Source organism: Tachyglossus aculeatus, chromosome 5, assembly GCF_015852505.1.
Source record: "Tachyglossus aculeatus isolate mTacAcu1 chromosome 5, mTacAcu1.pri, whole genome shotgun sequence".
NCBI lineage: Eukaryota > Metazoa > Chordata > Mammalia > Monotremata > Tachyglossidae > Tachyglossus > Tachyglossus aculeatus.
Genome location: NC_052070.1, coordinates 86,814,534 through 86,829,410, shown reverse-complemented (window position 1 = coordinate 86,829,410; position 14,877 = coordinate 86,814,534). Strand labels below are relative to the sequence as shown.

The following is a 14,877-nucleotide window of genomic DNA, read 5'->3' as shown; positions in this document are numbered from 1 at the left end:
GGTCTCACAGCAAACAAGTGGCAGGGCCTGGATTAGAACCTATGACCTTCTGATTTCCAGGCCTGCGCGCTATCCACTACGCCATGCTTCTTCCCACCTCCACCAGTGGTTGCCAATTCAGGATATTTTGGGGGCTTCAGAAAGGAATAGCAGTAATAGCAGAATTACAAGAGTGCTCAGGGTGTCAGGGTATGAGGGGAACGGAAGCTGTTGCCTTTGGTCATCACTCCACAGGTTAGGTTCAGCTCTGTTGAGTATTTCTCTGAGTGGATGAATGGAAATGTGTACCTGAGGCACGCTGAGTGGAAGGGGAGCCTGGAAAGAAAGCATCAGGTGGGGCTGGGGTGCGTGTTTTTTAGGGGAAATACTTCAGGTGACACCTTGATTCCACAGGGGGTACAGTTTCAAGGTTGACAACTCCTAGATCTTGGATTCGTTTAGGCTAGTGACACCAAGAAGTCTTATTTTCATAGGAGTCATATTATTCTGACAGCTACCAGCACTCTGAACCGGGCAAGCTAAAAGACTGGGGGGGTCCTCAGAGCCCAAAATGTGTCTTCCTCTCAGGGGCCAGGAGGCAGCCCTTTGGAGGCTTCAAGGAATCTTTGTTCCTAAATTTGGCATAAAGCCGTACACACGAAGCAAATGGATACAGGGAGTCTAATCCAACTAGGCACATCCCAGATAGCTAACTCTATTTCCTGTTTGGGGGTGGTGGTGGGGGGGGAAGAAAAAAAAAACAGGACAAATTTTCTTACGAGCACTACAGGAAATATGAGCTTTAAGCACCCTCACAGAGTAGAAAACAGGCAGAGAATCAAAGGCTTTATTAGACAGTACTTAAAAAAAAACATTTTGATTGCCTTGAAATGTCTCCGACCAGTGATGATGTGGCCTACTGACAAGACAGACGGGGGCATGGGCTAACAAAATTAACTAAGTGATCAACCATGTGGTATTTTTATGGTTTCTGGCAACTCTGGGAGCCACTGGAGCTGGTGAAATCTGAACCAAATGGGAGTGAATCAAACTCTTAAAGATTAAGTACTCACTCCTCCAGGCGAACACTCTGGGTGTCTTCAACTTTCCCACTGCTTTCCCTGATATTTCTATTTTACACACACTAGAAAGAAAATCTGCGGCAGGGAAAACTTAGCGGAGTGTTAAAAAAGCAACGGTCCCTTCCTTCAACCAACATAGGTTGCTTTCTCTCCACTGGGCTGCATTCGCTTTGTTACCTTTTAGGGCTCCTAAAAGGATCTTTTCCAATTGCTCCCTTCTCCAGAAGGTTTGATGGTAAGAATTCCAAGACTTCAGGTGGGGTGGGAGAGAGAGAAGGAGAGAAAGAAGAGGTGAAGGAGATATGCCCCCAGTTTTCTTACCTCAGTATGATGTGCACAGACTCCAACCGGGATGTAATATAGGCTTTTGTGACCTCAGGTGTGTATGTTTCCAACATGTGAGGTTCTGTGGCTTTGACGTACGGCACGGAGGCAGCTAACCGCTGCCAGAGGCTCAGAAGATAGTGCACGCTGTTTGGGGCAAACTCCCAATGCTGGAAGGGATGGGGTGGAAAAAATCATGAGACAAGTTAGTTTTGGTTCCTGCTAATAGACTGGGATCATAAATCCGATCGACGATAGATGCTTAAAAGGACACTCATTCCCGTGGTCCGCCAAGCTCGGTCGGCTAATCTTCCGAGGAAACAGACAACGAGTGAGACCTGATGCTCTGAGTAGGCTCAGTCATCCCTGTTGGGGCATGAATCCTTCAGACTATCCTCCTGAGAAAAAGTCTTCTGGAGTGACTTGATTTTCCTTGAGGGTTTAGCCCCTGTGTGCCCCAACCGCAATAACTTTCCTAACTTTTCCTGGCGTGTCGCTCCTCCCTCACCTTCCTTAGGTGAGCGGTCCAGTCACATGAACACCAAAACGTGCCCATGGATCGTGAGACAGCCTCAAATGCCTGGCTGCCACACGCTAAATTTCATTTCTATAAAGGTGGTGAGGTTGGACATTTCATTTACTATTCGTGCGCGGTTCACCGTTCAGAAGAAAATTTCCAATCAAATCAGCCGAATTTGACCCAGGAAGGTCAATACGACAGACTCTGATAAGCGAACAGCTAAAATCTGTCTGACATTAATTTTGCGGGTTATCCTAAATACTGCTGCTGTCCATCAGCCTTGAGAAAAGCAACAAAATGGAAAATCCACATTTATATTAACGTCTGCCTAGACTGGAAACTCAATAACTGTGGCATTCGTTTAAGCGCTTACTCTGTGCCAGGCACTATACTACTAAGCGCTGGATACAAGCAAATTGGGCTGGACACAGTCCCTATCCCACAGGGGGCTCACAGTCTTAATCCCCATTTCATAGATGAGGTAATTGAAGCCCAGAGAAGTTAAGTGACTCGCCCAAGGTCGCACAGCAGAAAAATGGTGGCACTGGGACTGGAATATAGGCCCTTCTGATTTCCAAGCCCACGCACTAGCCACTAGGCCAACCTGCTTCCCGTTGTGGGCAGAGAATGTGCCTACCAACTCTGTTATACTGTACTTTCCTGAGCGCTTAGGTCAGTGCTCGGCACACAGTAAGCGCTCAATAAATACGGACTGTCCGACTCATTTGAAGATGAAAGAAAATACTACCGAGTACAGAAACCATGAGAGAGGTGTGGCCAAACCCTGTCTGTCCAGATTCTTTAAAAGGGGAAATGTTGGAAGCAAACGTTGTCTAAGTGCACAGCAATGCATCATAGTCATCAGAATCAAAATCTCGCTGCTTCCAACGTGTACGTACATCCCTGACAGAAGGAAAATCTTAAAAAAGTTAGTGTTGTATATAAATATAAAACTGAGACAATACACTTGGCATATGGACTCTCGCATTTTAAGTTAATGCTGAAAAGCAACTCATCAGCGTTAATGAACACTGCCCTGCCCAGGTCAATTTAAATAATACTGGTTTTAAGTCTGTTAGGGTAAATTAGTGTAGAGACTTAAGTTTTTAGATTTTTGTCCTAAACCTTAATTTTTCTGTCTTTCTGAAACTACACAGAGTGCTTACTAATGGCCCGGTAATATTTTATGAAGTCCCATCGTTGGCTGTACTATCAGTGATATTACATGGTCTTCAGATAAACAAATTGGGCCAATTGCCCAGAAAAATCCAGCTACCTTCTTACAAACCGTCCCCCGCAAAACAAACAAAACCCCACAAACTCCATGAACCCACTTCTCCCCCACAGCCCCCCACCATCCACCCCAAAATCAAAAAGGACAAAACCAGTCACAAACCCTCATGACCTACACACTACACAATCTTCTGAACATATTCTGAAGCCAAGTTACAGTCCTACTGGGCTATGGTATATTTATTATTATTAGCAATAATAATAATAATGGTACTTGTTTTGCGCTGACTACGTGCCAGGCACTGTACTAAGCGATGGGGTGGAGACAAGCAAATTGGGTTGGACGCTGCTTGTCCCACGTGAGGCTCACGGTTTCAATCCACATTTTCCAGGTGAGGTAACTGAGGCACGGAGAAGTGAAATGATTTGCCCAAGGTCACACAGCAGACAAGTGTCCGGATTAGCACTCATGACTCTCTGACTCCGGGCCCCTGCTCTATCCACTACGCCTGGATGCATCTCTATTTGAAAGCCAAAGGAAGAGGCCTGGCCAGTCTATCCGAACACAAGGGAAGTCCCACGTGAGCACTGAACTGGGATGAGGAAACGGGGCTCCCTGCCCAGAGCCGTGATTCAATCCCGTCTACGGAATGATGGAAAACGGGGTTGCCCCCTCCTTGTGCTACCTCCAGGCCCGGCCTGCCATGGATACAGTCAGCGATCCTCTCACATCACACGGGCTGGGGCACCAGGCTGCATGAACCACGGGCTTGGGGCCAGCTGGGATTGCCGAGGGTGAAAGGACAGCTGCTTCTGTCTCCAACTACCCGCCCCAGCCAATTCCCGCTCCTAAGGCGGCCGAGAAAAGGTTTACAGAACTCAGTGCATGGCTCGCCTTTGGCACAGAGAAACCTGGGACTAAAATTCAATTCTAGCAGCGGAGACATCTCGGATTGTTCGTCAGTCCAAACATCACACTCCCCACCATTTTTTGCACGCGACTGACCCTTTCTTCTCCAATAACTGGAGGTGACTTTGTGCCACGTCTCAACACCGCAACTAGAAAACTGAGCTGTCAAAAATCTAATGCTCTTAAACCATCCCCCTTGCTAACACATTATTTCCCCCAGCAATGAAAAGCCACACGGAACCATGCCATCTCCTGAATAATGCCGCCAGCAGCTTTGCAAGTAAATGACAAAACCTGTCAGCGCATTTGAAAATACAATTGTACAAGGGCATTGGTCACACAGTGTAATTATGATCCATTCTTCCAGGATAGGTCTGCAAGACTCCCCAAACCTACAGGGAATTCAAATTTACAGGGCATAGGCTCAAATCCACCCTATACCTACGTTTTTATAAAGGAAAGGAACATCCTACTGCCAATTCCCAATGATTTGTGATAATAAATGATGCAATTAATCCAGATAAGCCGAACCCTCATTCTAGCAATCAGCTTTTTGCTAGAACTGCTAACAAGTCCTTTTTTAAATGGTATTTGCTAAGCGCTTACAATATTAACTATGGTATTTGTTAAGCGCTTACTATGTGCCAGGCACTGTACTAAGCGTTGGGGTGGATACAAGCAAATAGGGTTGGACACACTCCCTATCTCACGTGGGCCTCACTCTCAATCCGCATTTTCCAGATGAGGTAACTGAGGCACAGACAGTGAAGTAACTTGCCCAAGGCCACATAGCATACAAGTGGCGGAGCCGAAATTCGAACCCGTGACCTTCTGACTTCACTACGCCAAGTTGCTTCTCTACCCAACCTCTAGCGGGAGGAGCTAATGGGAAGGGATTTGACTAGGAGGCAGGGAGAAGAATGGAAGGGCCTGCAAACCCTTCAGTTATTAATCAGTGGTATTTATTGAGCATGTGCTGCGTACACTGTACTAAGCGCTTGGGAGAGTACAGTACAAAAGAATTAGCAGACACGTGATCCCTGCCCACCATGAACTTACATATCATCGGTCCCTGAATAATGCAAGTAAACTTCATTCACCTGCTGCTGGGATGGTTTTAGACTCTGAGCCCACTGTTGGGTAGGGACTGTCTCTATATGTTGCCAATTTGTACTTCCCAAGCGCTTAGTACAGTGCTGTGCACATAGTAAGCGCTCAATAAATACGATTGATGATGATGATGATGGTAAGCTATTCTTCCAGGGAGGCAATGCAACCTGATGGGAAGAGCTCAGTCTGGAAGAAGAGCTGGCCTGCCGTGTGACTTCAGGAAAGATACTTAACTGCTCCATGCCTCAGTTTCCTCAGCTGTAAAACGAGGGTAATAATGCTACCTGCCTCCCCCTTCTACACAAGGATGTTGTGAGGACAAAGGAGTTAACACATATGAAGGTGCCATGACAAACATAAAAGCAACAAACTCTGTTGCTATTACTCTCCATTCCACCAGACATCAATGATGTGCTGGAGGCATCTTCTCTCCATCTTAATGTAGCAGTCCTGAGGCTGTGGGAGGTCAGGGTCAGGAGAGACTTCTATTATTATTATTATTAAGCAGAGATCCTATAAAATAAATACCAATATGCATCTGAGAAGGGGACAGCTATTTGTGTTTTTATGGCATTTGTTAAGTGCTTACTTATGTACATGCTCGACACTGGACTAAGCGCTAGGGTAGATACAAGCTAATCAGGTTGGACATAGTCCAGGTCCCACACGGGGCTCACAGGTTTAATCCCCATTTTTTTAAAATGACATAACAACAGCCAGAGACGTTAAATGACTCGCCCAAGGTCACAAAGCAGACAAGTGGCAGAGCCGGGATTAGAACCCAGGTCCTTCTGACTCCCAAGCTCGTGCTCTTCCCACTTAGCCATGTCGCATCGCCAGGAGGGAGAGGAAGAAAAGGGAAAGAGACCCAGTACAAACCTGTAAGCTAGTCACTGTGAAGTTGGCTATCAATCGGATCACCTCGGGGTAATTTTCCACCTTTACCAGTTCTCCCAGTTGGTAGTTGCTTTTCAATCGGGCCAGCAGTCTGCAGAACTCATGGTAATTATTTGGGTCTGACAAACTCTGAAAGAAGAGGAAAAAAACGTTAGCTCCAACTTTCACATCATAAGATGGCTCAAAATAAAAAAAAAATTTCCCCAAACCAGATAATCCATTCTAAGCAGGGCATTCGTATTTTACATTCAAGTAGAGATCCCTGCTGAACCATTTTGAGATGGGTAATATAAAGTGACTTAGGAATTTTCTTTTATTTCTGAAATGTGATTCACTTTCTGAAAAGTTGAAAGCTACTGGGGAAAAATAAATAAATAAAAATGTCCGGCATGTGAAACCTTAACTGAAGCATAATATAGGGGGAAAGTTATATGATTGGGAAAAATACTTCAGAATCACACAATTTACTTAGAAATTGAAATAGCCCTTTCTGTTCTGTGTAGGAAATATAAACAAAGCTGGTGGAATTCAGGCTTGGGAGAAAAATGATAGGAACAACAAAGTGAAGGGATGAATATGCCAAGGACAGAAAAGCAAATACACAAAAAGCACACCTCAAATGCAAAGTCACCTTATCATTCTATTTCAAAAAGTTTAAAAAACATTCAGCATTTCACCACCTTGCCCAACCTGGACTAGCACCGATATTTACCAACAGAGTATACATCTCCTTTTAATGATTTCTTTTTGGATCACCAGGCCTGGAGATATGGCTGTGGTCAAATATACTCAGATTTTATTAAAAAAAAAAATAACCCAGCAGAAGAAACAGATCCGGTAAACATATTTAATTCATTTTAGTACCTTTGGGTTGGCTTATTTAGCCAGTCTGATTTCTTCTGGGCCTCGAGATGGGCAGATTTGCATGGCTGACATGCTGGAAGAAATATCTACTCTGGAGCCCTCTGACTCCGGTGCCCGAGCCCCAGATCCTCACCTGCGGATTTTCCAGTATTCGTTTCACGCCATCAACGAGATGGGAGAGAAACTTTGCTCGCTCTGCATTGTTGAATAAGGATCGGCGGACTGAAGCGATCTGCACTAAACAGGATAAGACCTAAAAGCGAGAAAAAGTAGAACCCAATTGAGCTGAAAGCTGGAATCTTTGGGCATGTCACTCCACCAACCCCACTCATAAAACTCTTTGCCTTCTACCCCTAAAAGAAAGCACTTTTTTATACTTCCCCTAAACCCTCCAGTTCCGCAGGATAAGGGCAAAGGCAGACCGGGGAAAGTGGGGAGTCTTTCAGTCCAGGGCAGCTGAGGCTTGTTGCTAAGACATATAAACTAGGCAGAATTGATACAAGTTCAGCACAGCTGCTAATCAAATGGCCTGGGATTTCCCTGTCTAGTTTAAAGGCAGGCAACTTAGTCTGTGTGAAAGCTGCTCCTCTTCTTGCTTATAGGCAAACAATGCTTGAAAACGCCAAGCAATTACTGATTCGACTACTTTAGAATTCTGCTGCTTGGTAGGAGTTATTTTTCCCGTTTTTGTGAGCCTCTCAGTGCCTCTCAGTAGGACTCGACAGGCTTAGCTAAGTACTTTACCGCTTGAAAGAGGCGATCAATTCTGATCTGTGCTACAAAAATAATAATGATAATAATTATGGTACTTGTTAAGTGCTTACTACGTACCAAGCACAGTTCTAAGCACTGGGATAGAGACAAGTTAATGAGGTTGGACACAGTCCCTGTCCCACACGGGGTTCACACTCTTAATCCCCATTTTACAGATGAGGTAATAGGTCCAGAGAAGTTAAGTGATTTGCTCAGGGTCACACAGCAGACATGTGATGGAGCCGGAATTAGAACCCTGGTCTTTCTGACTCCTGGGCCTGGCTCTATCCACTAAGCAACACTGCTTCTCCACAACAAAAATTAATTCATTCATTCTGAACTCCTTATCTACCCTCCCAAACCCTGTCCTCTCCCTGACTTTCCCGTCACTGTAGACGGCACAACCATTCTTCCCGTCTCACAAGTCCGCAACCTTGGAGTCATCCTCGACTCCGCTCTCTCGTTCACTCCACACATCCAATCCGTCACCAAAACCTGCCTGTCTCACCTCCACAACATCGCCAAGATCCGCCCTGTCCTCTCCATCCAAACCACTACCTGGCTGGTTCAATCTCTCATCCTATCCCGACTGGATTACTGCATCAGCCTCCTCTCTGATCTCCCATCCTCCTGTCTCTCCCCACTTCAGTCTATACTTCACTCTGATGCCCGGATTATCTTTCTACAGAAATGCTCTGGGCATGCCACTCCCCTCTTCAAAAATATCCAGTGGCTGCCTGTCAACCTAGGCATCAAGCAAAAACTCCTCACCCTCGGCTTCACAGCTCTCCATCACCTCGCCCCCTCCTACCTCACCTCTCTTCTCTCCTTCTCCAGCCCAGCCCGCACCCTCCGCTCCTCTGCCGCTAACTTCCTCACTGTGCCTCATTCTCGCCTGTCCTGCCGTCGACCCCTGGCCTGGAATGCCCTCCCTCCGCACATCCGCCAAGCTAGCTCTCTTCCTCCCTTCAAAGCCCTACTGAGAGCTCACCTCCTCCAGGAGGCCTTCCCAGAATGAGCCCCCTTTTCCTCTCCTCCTCCCCACCCCCCTGACTCTGCCCTACCTCCTTCCCTTCCCCACAGCACTTGCAGATATTTGCATAGATTTATTACTCTATTTTAGTTGTACATATTTACTATTCTATTTATTTTGTTAATGATGTGCAAATAGCTATAGTTCTATTTATTCTGATGATTTTGAGACCTGTCTACATGTTTTGTTGTCTGTCTCCCCCTTCTAGACTGTGAGCCTGTTGTTGGGTAGGGACTGTCTCTATATGTTGCCGACTTGTACTCCCCAAGAGCTTAGTACAGTGTTCTGCACACAGTAAGCACTCAATAAATATAACTGAATGAATGAATTTACTGAGCATTTACTATACGCACAGCACCATACTAAGCGCTTGGGAAATACAAATCGGCAACATATAGAGACAGTCCCTACCCAACGACGGGATCACAGTCTAGAAGACTAGCATACCTATTAAGAACACCTCTTACCCTTCCTAACCTGCACTACATTTTTGGATGCAGAACTATGCCTATTTCTTACATTTGAGGTCTTTTTAAAAAATGGTATTTAATAATAATAATGATGGTATTTGTTAAGCACTTACTATGTACCAGACACTATAGTAACCGCTTGGGTAGACCCAAGTTTATCACGTTGGCACATTTCCTGTCTCACATAAGGCTCACACTCTGAATCTCCATTTTACAGATGAAGTACTGTGGCACAGAGATGATAAGTGCCTTGCCTAAGGTCACTCAGTAGACAAGCAGCCACTCCTGAAGACCCTTATTCCAAGGAGAAGGAAGAGGAAGAGGAGAAGGAGAAAGGGGGGGAGGAGAAGGAGAAGAGAAGCTCCCTCAACTCTTAGCTTCTCCCTAGATGTGTCTTGCATGATGCTTTAGCAGGACGTAGTCCACTGAGACCCTTATTCCACAGAAGTGGCTTAGGAGCACAGGCTTTCCTTGGAAAAACCACTGTGACATGGAAGGTTTAACACTGTAGGATTATAATGCAATAAATGTCACCGGATGAAATGAGGACATGCTTTCTCTGCAGGTAAAAGCCCACCTTTATGAATTTCTAGAGCTTAAATAACTTCAAACAGCCTGGGAGTTTGGACAGGTTAAGGGTAGCTCTAAAGGGAAGATAGCAATCCTCATAGTTCCTGGATGGCACTTTCAATACCTCTTATTATTTTAACCTGCACCGAAGTGACTGACTCAAGATTTTCTCCTTCGGGCTCGGTCGAATTTGATCAGAATCTCGTCTCTGCTCTGGCCTGGGCAAAATTAGAGACTCGGTACGGATTGAGATTTGGAATGACCCTAAATAATTGCCATGTCTGGTCAACGGACAGATTTAAAAGAGGAAAAAAACAACAACAACTAAAGAACCCCCAGGAAACACACTCCAAAAGAAATCATATGTAATGTGGATTTCGGTGAGGTTGCCTAAGTGGGATAAAACAGACTAAAAGCTGAGGGATATCCCCAATGCGCCTGTGACCTTTTAGAAGTTGCTCAGCATCCTGCTGCTACCTAAAGGTGGGCTAGCTCCGAACGAGAGACACTGACTCCTCGGGACTGCAGTCCACACTTACCAGAGGTGAAAAAGAAGGAGGGATGGAATGATACAGGTCAAAAAACAGCTGCAGGGTAGAAGAATCCAAGAATGCTGAAACAAACAAAAGGGACAGTTTTAATGGGCATACCTGTATCATTGTTTAGAAGAATTCTTATGTCAGTGCAGCTCAGTGAATTGGCAGTTACTGCCGCCTCATGCTTATTTAGCAGGAAGAATGTGCATCCCTCCCGTAAATTACAAGTTATTCTCTTTGGAAAATACATTAAAAATGTTCAACTCCTCCAAGAAACAGACACACGGCCCTGGTACCAGAAAACACTGGAAGGTCTGTAAAGACCCTGGGAGAAAGGAATTTATTTTCGCAAAGAAGCCCAGATGAGTGAAGGCTTTAAGAGAAGTACTGCATACGTTCGCCATGAAGGGAAACCTAATCTCTGAGCTGATTCGGAAGGAGAGCTAAATACAAATATCCCTCGAGCAATCACTATTTAAAGTAATCCCACCTTTCAGGGGAAACCTTTTGTTCCTAAGAGATCTAAGCAAAAATCCCTACTTTCCCCGCCGCAAAGAGAAAATGGGGTTTGCCAGAAGAGGTGAGGACAACTCAGTTCACTGTGAACTTTAAAAATGGGGGACGTGAGTTTGTTTTTCTGGCACCAAAGTGGATGCTCTCTGCTTGTTACCTGATCTCCAGCTGGTGGGAATCTGTACCGTGCACAGGTCGTCTGAGGACTCATCTGTTGAGGTGCCGATGAAATCGAAGTTCAGGCAGTTGTGGGTGAGCTTGAGGAGTTGCATGAGCAAACCGTGTTGACTTTCATCATTTAAATTCAGGTTCTTCCCTGAAGCCTGCAAAGATCACCCAGAACAAGAACCCGTGGAAGTAGTGAGGTGACAAATGAGTGAAGAAGATGTGATTTCAAAGCAAACAGCTTTATTTTCCAGAATGGCCTGCACAAAATCAGGGCTCCAAAGATAGTGTCTTACATCTGACATGTACAGGCCTGTTCCTCACTTTACTATAAAAACCCCAGGACAGGAGTCACCATGGGAAACCAGCTACCTAATTTGCAAATGAGCTTGGGAGAACAGGGCCTTTCTGGACCAATATATCTAAGGCTAAAGATAGTGATTATGACCATCAACTATCAATCAATCAATTGTATTTATAGAGCACTGTAATAAGCACTTGGGACAGTACAACAGAGTAGGTAGGCACATTCCTGGCCCACAGTGACCTTACCATCTAGAGGACTGTTACTATTGATACTCTTGGGGAAAACACAAGACCACCCCAGGTCTGGGATAACTGATTTATTCTTAAAATGATATTTGTTAAGCACTATGCGCCAGGCAGTATATTCAGACTTGGGGCAGGTACAAGCTAATCATGTTGGACACAGTCCTTATCCAATCCATACCAAAAATCCCCTCCGAGAGGCCTTTCCTGGCTAAGCCCTCCTTTCCTCTTCTCCCACTCCCTTCTGCATCACCTTGACTTACTCCCTTTATTCATTCCCCCATCCCAGCTCCACAGCACTGATGTAAATACCTGTAATTTATTTCTTTAGATTAATGTCTGTCTCCCCTTCTAGACTGTAAGCTCATTGGGGGCAGGGGATGTGTCTGTTGTACTGCACTCTCCCAAGTGGCTTAGTACAGTGCTCTGCACACAGTAAGCACTCAGTAAATAAAACTGATTGGGGACTCATTCCCCACCTCCCCCAGCCTCCTCTCCACTGTGTCAGCCACCAAACTTTAATGGCAGCCCAGCCTCATTGGAGAAACTGGGTTGCTCCAAATCTAAACTGGGCCTTTGGAAAGAATTCCCGATTCCTACAACTGGGGCATCCCGATAAGTAAGTTCAAATCAGCAGATGAACAGCACGCTGGAGACTTCGCTGCTTCATTTTCTACCTGGAAAGAGCATGCGACTAGGTGTCCAGAGAGCCAGGTAATAATAACAATACCAATAATAACGGTATTTGTTAAGCACTTTCTAGGGGTCAAGCACTGTTCTAAGCGCTGGGGTAGACACAAGCCAATCAGGTTGGACACAGTCCATGTCCCACATTGGGCTCTCAATCTTTATCCCCGTTTTACAGATGAGGCAATGGAGGTACAGGGAAGCCAAGTGACCTGCCCAAAGTTACACAGCAGACAAGCGGCGGAGCCGGGACTAGAATCCAGGTCCTGACGCCCAGGCCAATGCTCTATCAAATAGGCCACGCTACTTCTCCACGCTGCCCTAGGCTCGCCCGACCTTGCGACCCCCAGCATCGGAACTGGACCACCCACGCTCCTTCTAGATCCCCCCATCCTTCTCCCCTTCCCATCCTCTCTCCCTGGCTTGCAGTATGGGCTTCACCTTCCTCACCTAGACACTGCTCTCCCGGCTACTCGAACTGGGAGACCCATGCAGACCCAGGAACTGTCGGATCTATCTGTCTCCGAAACCACCCACGGTGCTCGGCACACAGAACACGCTTGATAAACACCACAACCAACTCTAGGGACAAAGCACCCCAAACAATGAAAAGAACGTGCAAGAGTCCTTGGGAACATTTCCTGGAGTTCAGTTCCGTCAAAAAGGGACAGCCCAGATTAAAACACAAAAAAACCTCCCCAAACCCAAAGGAGCCTTTGAAACCCCCCATTTAAAAAAAAAAGAAGTCATTTCCTTACCTGATGCTATCACATCTTTGGGTTAATAAAACTGTATTGATTTTTAAATTATTAATCTACTCTCCCCTACAAGTGAGAGTTACCTGTTTAACTTGCTGCATTATGCTCAGTGGGGGATGCTGGAACCAAGTCTAGATAGGGGCACTAACACAGAGCAGCCAGAACCTGATCCCAAAATTACACGCACCGAAAGATAAAAATCCATTTTTGCTCAACAGAAAACCAAAATGATACTTTTTTCTAAATGAGGTTTTTTTTAAAATGATTTTTAAAATAAAAAGCTAGAGTTTTTGTGGGGGAAACAGTACACTTTAAGAACAAAAGAAAGAGGGGAGATGTGTTTAGAGTCACCACTCTGGTCTTCAGGGCACTGATTTGCAAACGGGAAAATTACAATGCTTTTCCTTTTTATCAGCCTCATAGACCGTACGTTCTTTATGGACAGGGAACATGTTGGCTAATTCTGCTACTCTGTACTCTCCAAAGCGCTTAGCACAGTGCCCAGCACATAGTAAGCACTCAATAAATGCCATTAATTGCTAGACAGATTGAGATAGATTGTAAAAAACTTTACTACCTTATAGAATGCTTACTTCGGTAAAATTAAGTGAGCTATATTCTCCCCTGTTGAGGGGGTAAGTGCTGGAACGTTAACCGAGTGGACCTTTTCTCCACACTGTTCCACAGGGCTGAATGCATACAACCTTCAAATTAAGGATGCCAAACCTAAACTGTTTCATCACCCTCTTAAGTACTTTCTCCCTCCAAAGAACTCTAGAAATAATAATAATAATAATAATGATGGTGCTTGCTAAGCGCCTATGTGCCAAACACTGTTCTAAATGCTGGGGTTAACCAGGTTGGACACAGTCCCTGTACCACATGGGGCTCACATTCTTAATCCCCATTTTATAGATGAGGTCAATGACGCCCAGAGAAGTTAAGTGACTTGCCCAAGGTCACAAGGTACACGTTGGGGAGCCGGGATTAGAGCTCAGGTCCTTCCGACTCCCAGGACTGGGGCTCTATTCAATAGGTCACGTTGATTCTCACTCTACTTCGTAAGTAAATAAAATGGAGGAGGAGGCAAAAATACTACCTATAATCTCACCTGTTTTAGTAAATTGCACGAGAGGGTGAAGATATCGAACAATGATGAATCTCGGAAAGAGGAAGCTATTTTTCTGTGCTTGGTCAGAGGATGGGTGGTGTCTGCCTGTTCAGAGAACAAACACAGCCAAAGAAAGTTTTAGAATACGTGTGTTTATAAAAAATAGGCAAGATTTGCTACATTTTTCATCAAACATGCCACAAACCAAGTGACTGCCTTGCCTCCGCTTTCAAATGTCCAAACTGACATTAAACTCTACCACCACTTAATACTTCATGGCCACACTTGCAGTTTCATTTAAGATGAGCTATGAATACGGTGAGAGGGTTTTCAATAGAGGCTCTGGAAAATTCAACTGTCCGATCTGTCTGAAGGAGATGGGATGTTTACATTGAAAATTACTTTGCCTCAGTTCGGCTAGGTGCGTTTTACCAAACTGCTGAAAGGACAGGCTACTAACTGCCACTAGGTGATATTAAATCAAGAGTTAAATCGGAGATGAAACCAACCCCTGGAGGCTGTTGCTACTGAACTTTCTGAGTAGACATTAACTTGCAGCTGTTAGTTTAAAATGCACCATGTTCCTAGAAAATCTCACTTGTTGCCACCGTTTGTAAAGGCATGACCAGGAATTGATAATTTAGTTGCATTTCTCCTGACTCCACAACAGGTCCCCAGGAAGTGATCACTCCTGAAAGAGCCAAGTTATGGATCCTCGTTCTATTTTCTTTTTTTAAAATGGCATTTGATAATAATAGTAATAATAATAACTGTTATGACTTCTATGGTATTTGTTAAGCACTTACTATGTGC

At 45.0% G+C, this 14,877-nt stretch overlaps 1 protein-coding gene across 2 annotated transcripts in view; it reads right to left on the bottom strand.

Annotated features, from left to right (window-relative positions):
* XPO7 (exportin 7) overlaps window positions 1-14,877 on the bottom strand; it is a 104,899-nt gene that overhangs the window by 25,295 nt on the left and 64,727 nt on the right. For both annotated transcript variants that reach the window (XM_038746820.1, XM_038746821.1), the window contains exons 6-11: window positions 14,065-14,169; window positions 10,952-11,117; window positions 10,285-10,358; window positions 7,053-7,172; window positions 6,038-6,184; window positions 1,383-1,555 (exon numbers count right to left, since the gene is read on the bottom strand). In XM_038746820.1, coding sequence (XP_038602748.1) covers window positions 1,383-1,555; window positions 6,038-6,184; window positions 7,053-7,172; window positions 10,285-10,358; window positions 10,952-11,117; window positions 14,065-14,169 — 785 coding nt within the window. The remainder of the gene's footprint in view (window positions 1-1,382; window positions 1,556-6,037; window positions 6,185-7,052; window positions 7,173-10,284; window positions 10,359-10,951; window positions 11,118-14,064; window positions 14,170-14,877) is intronic.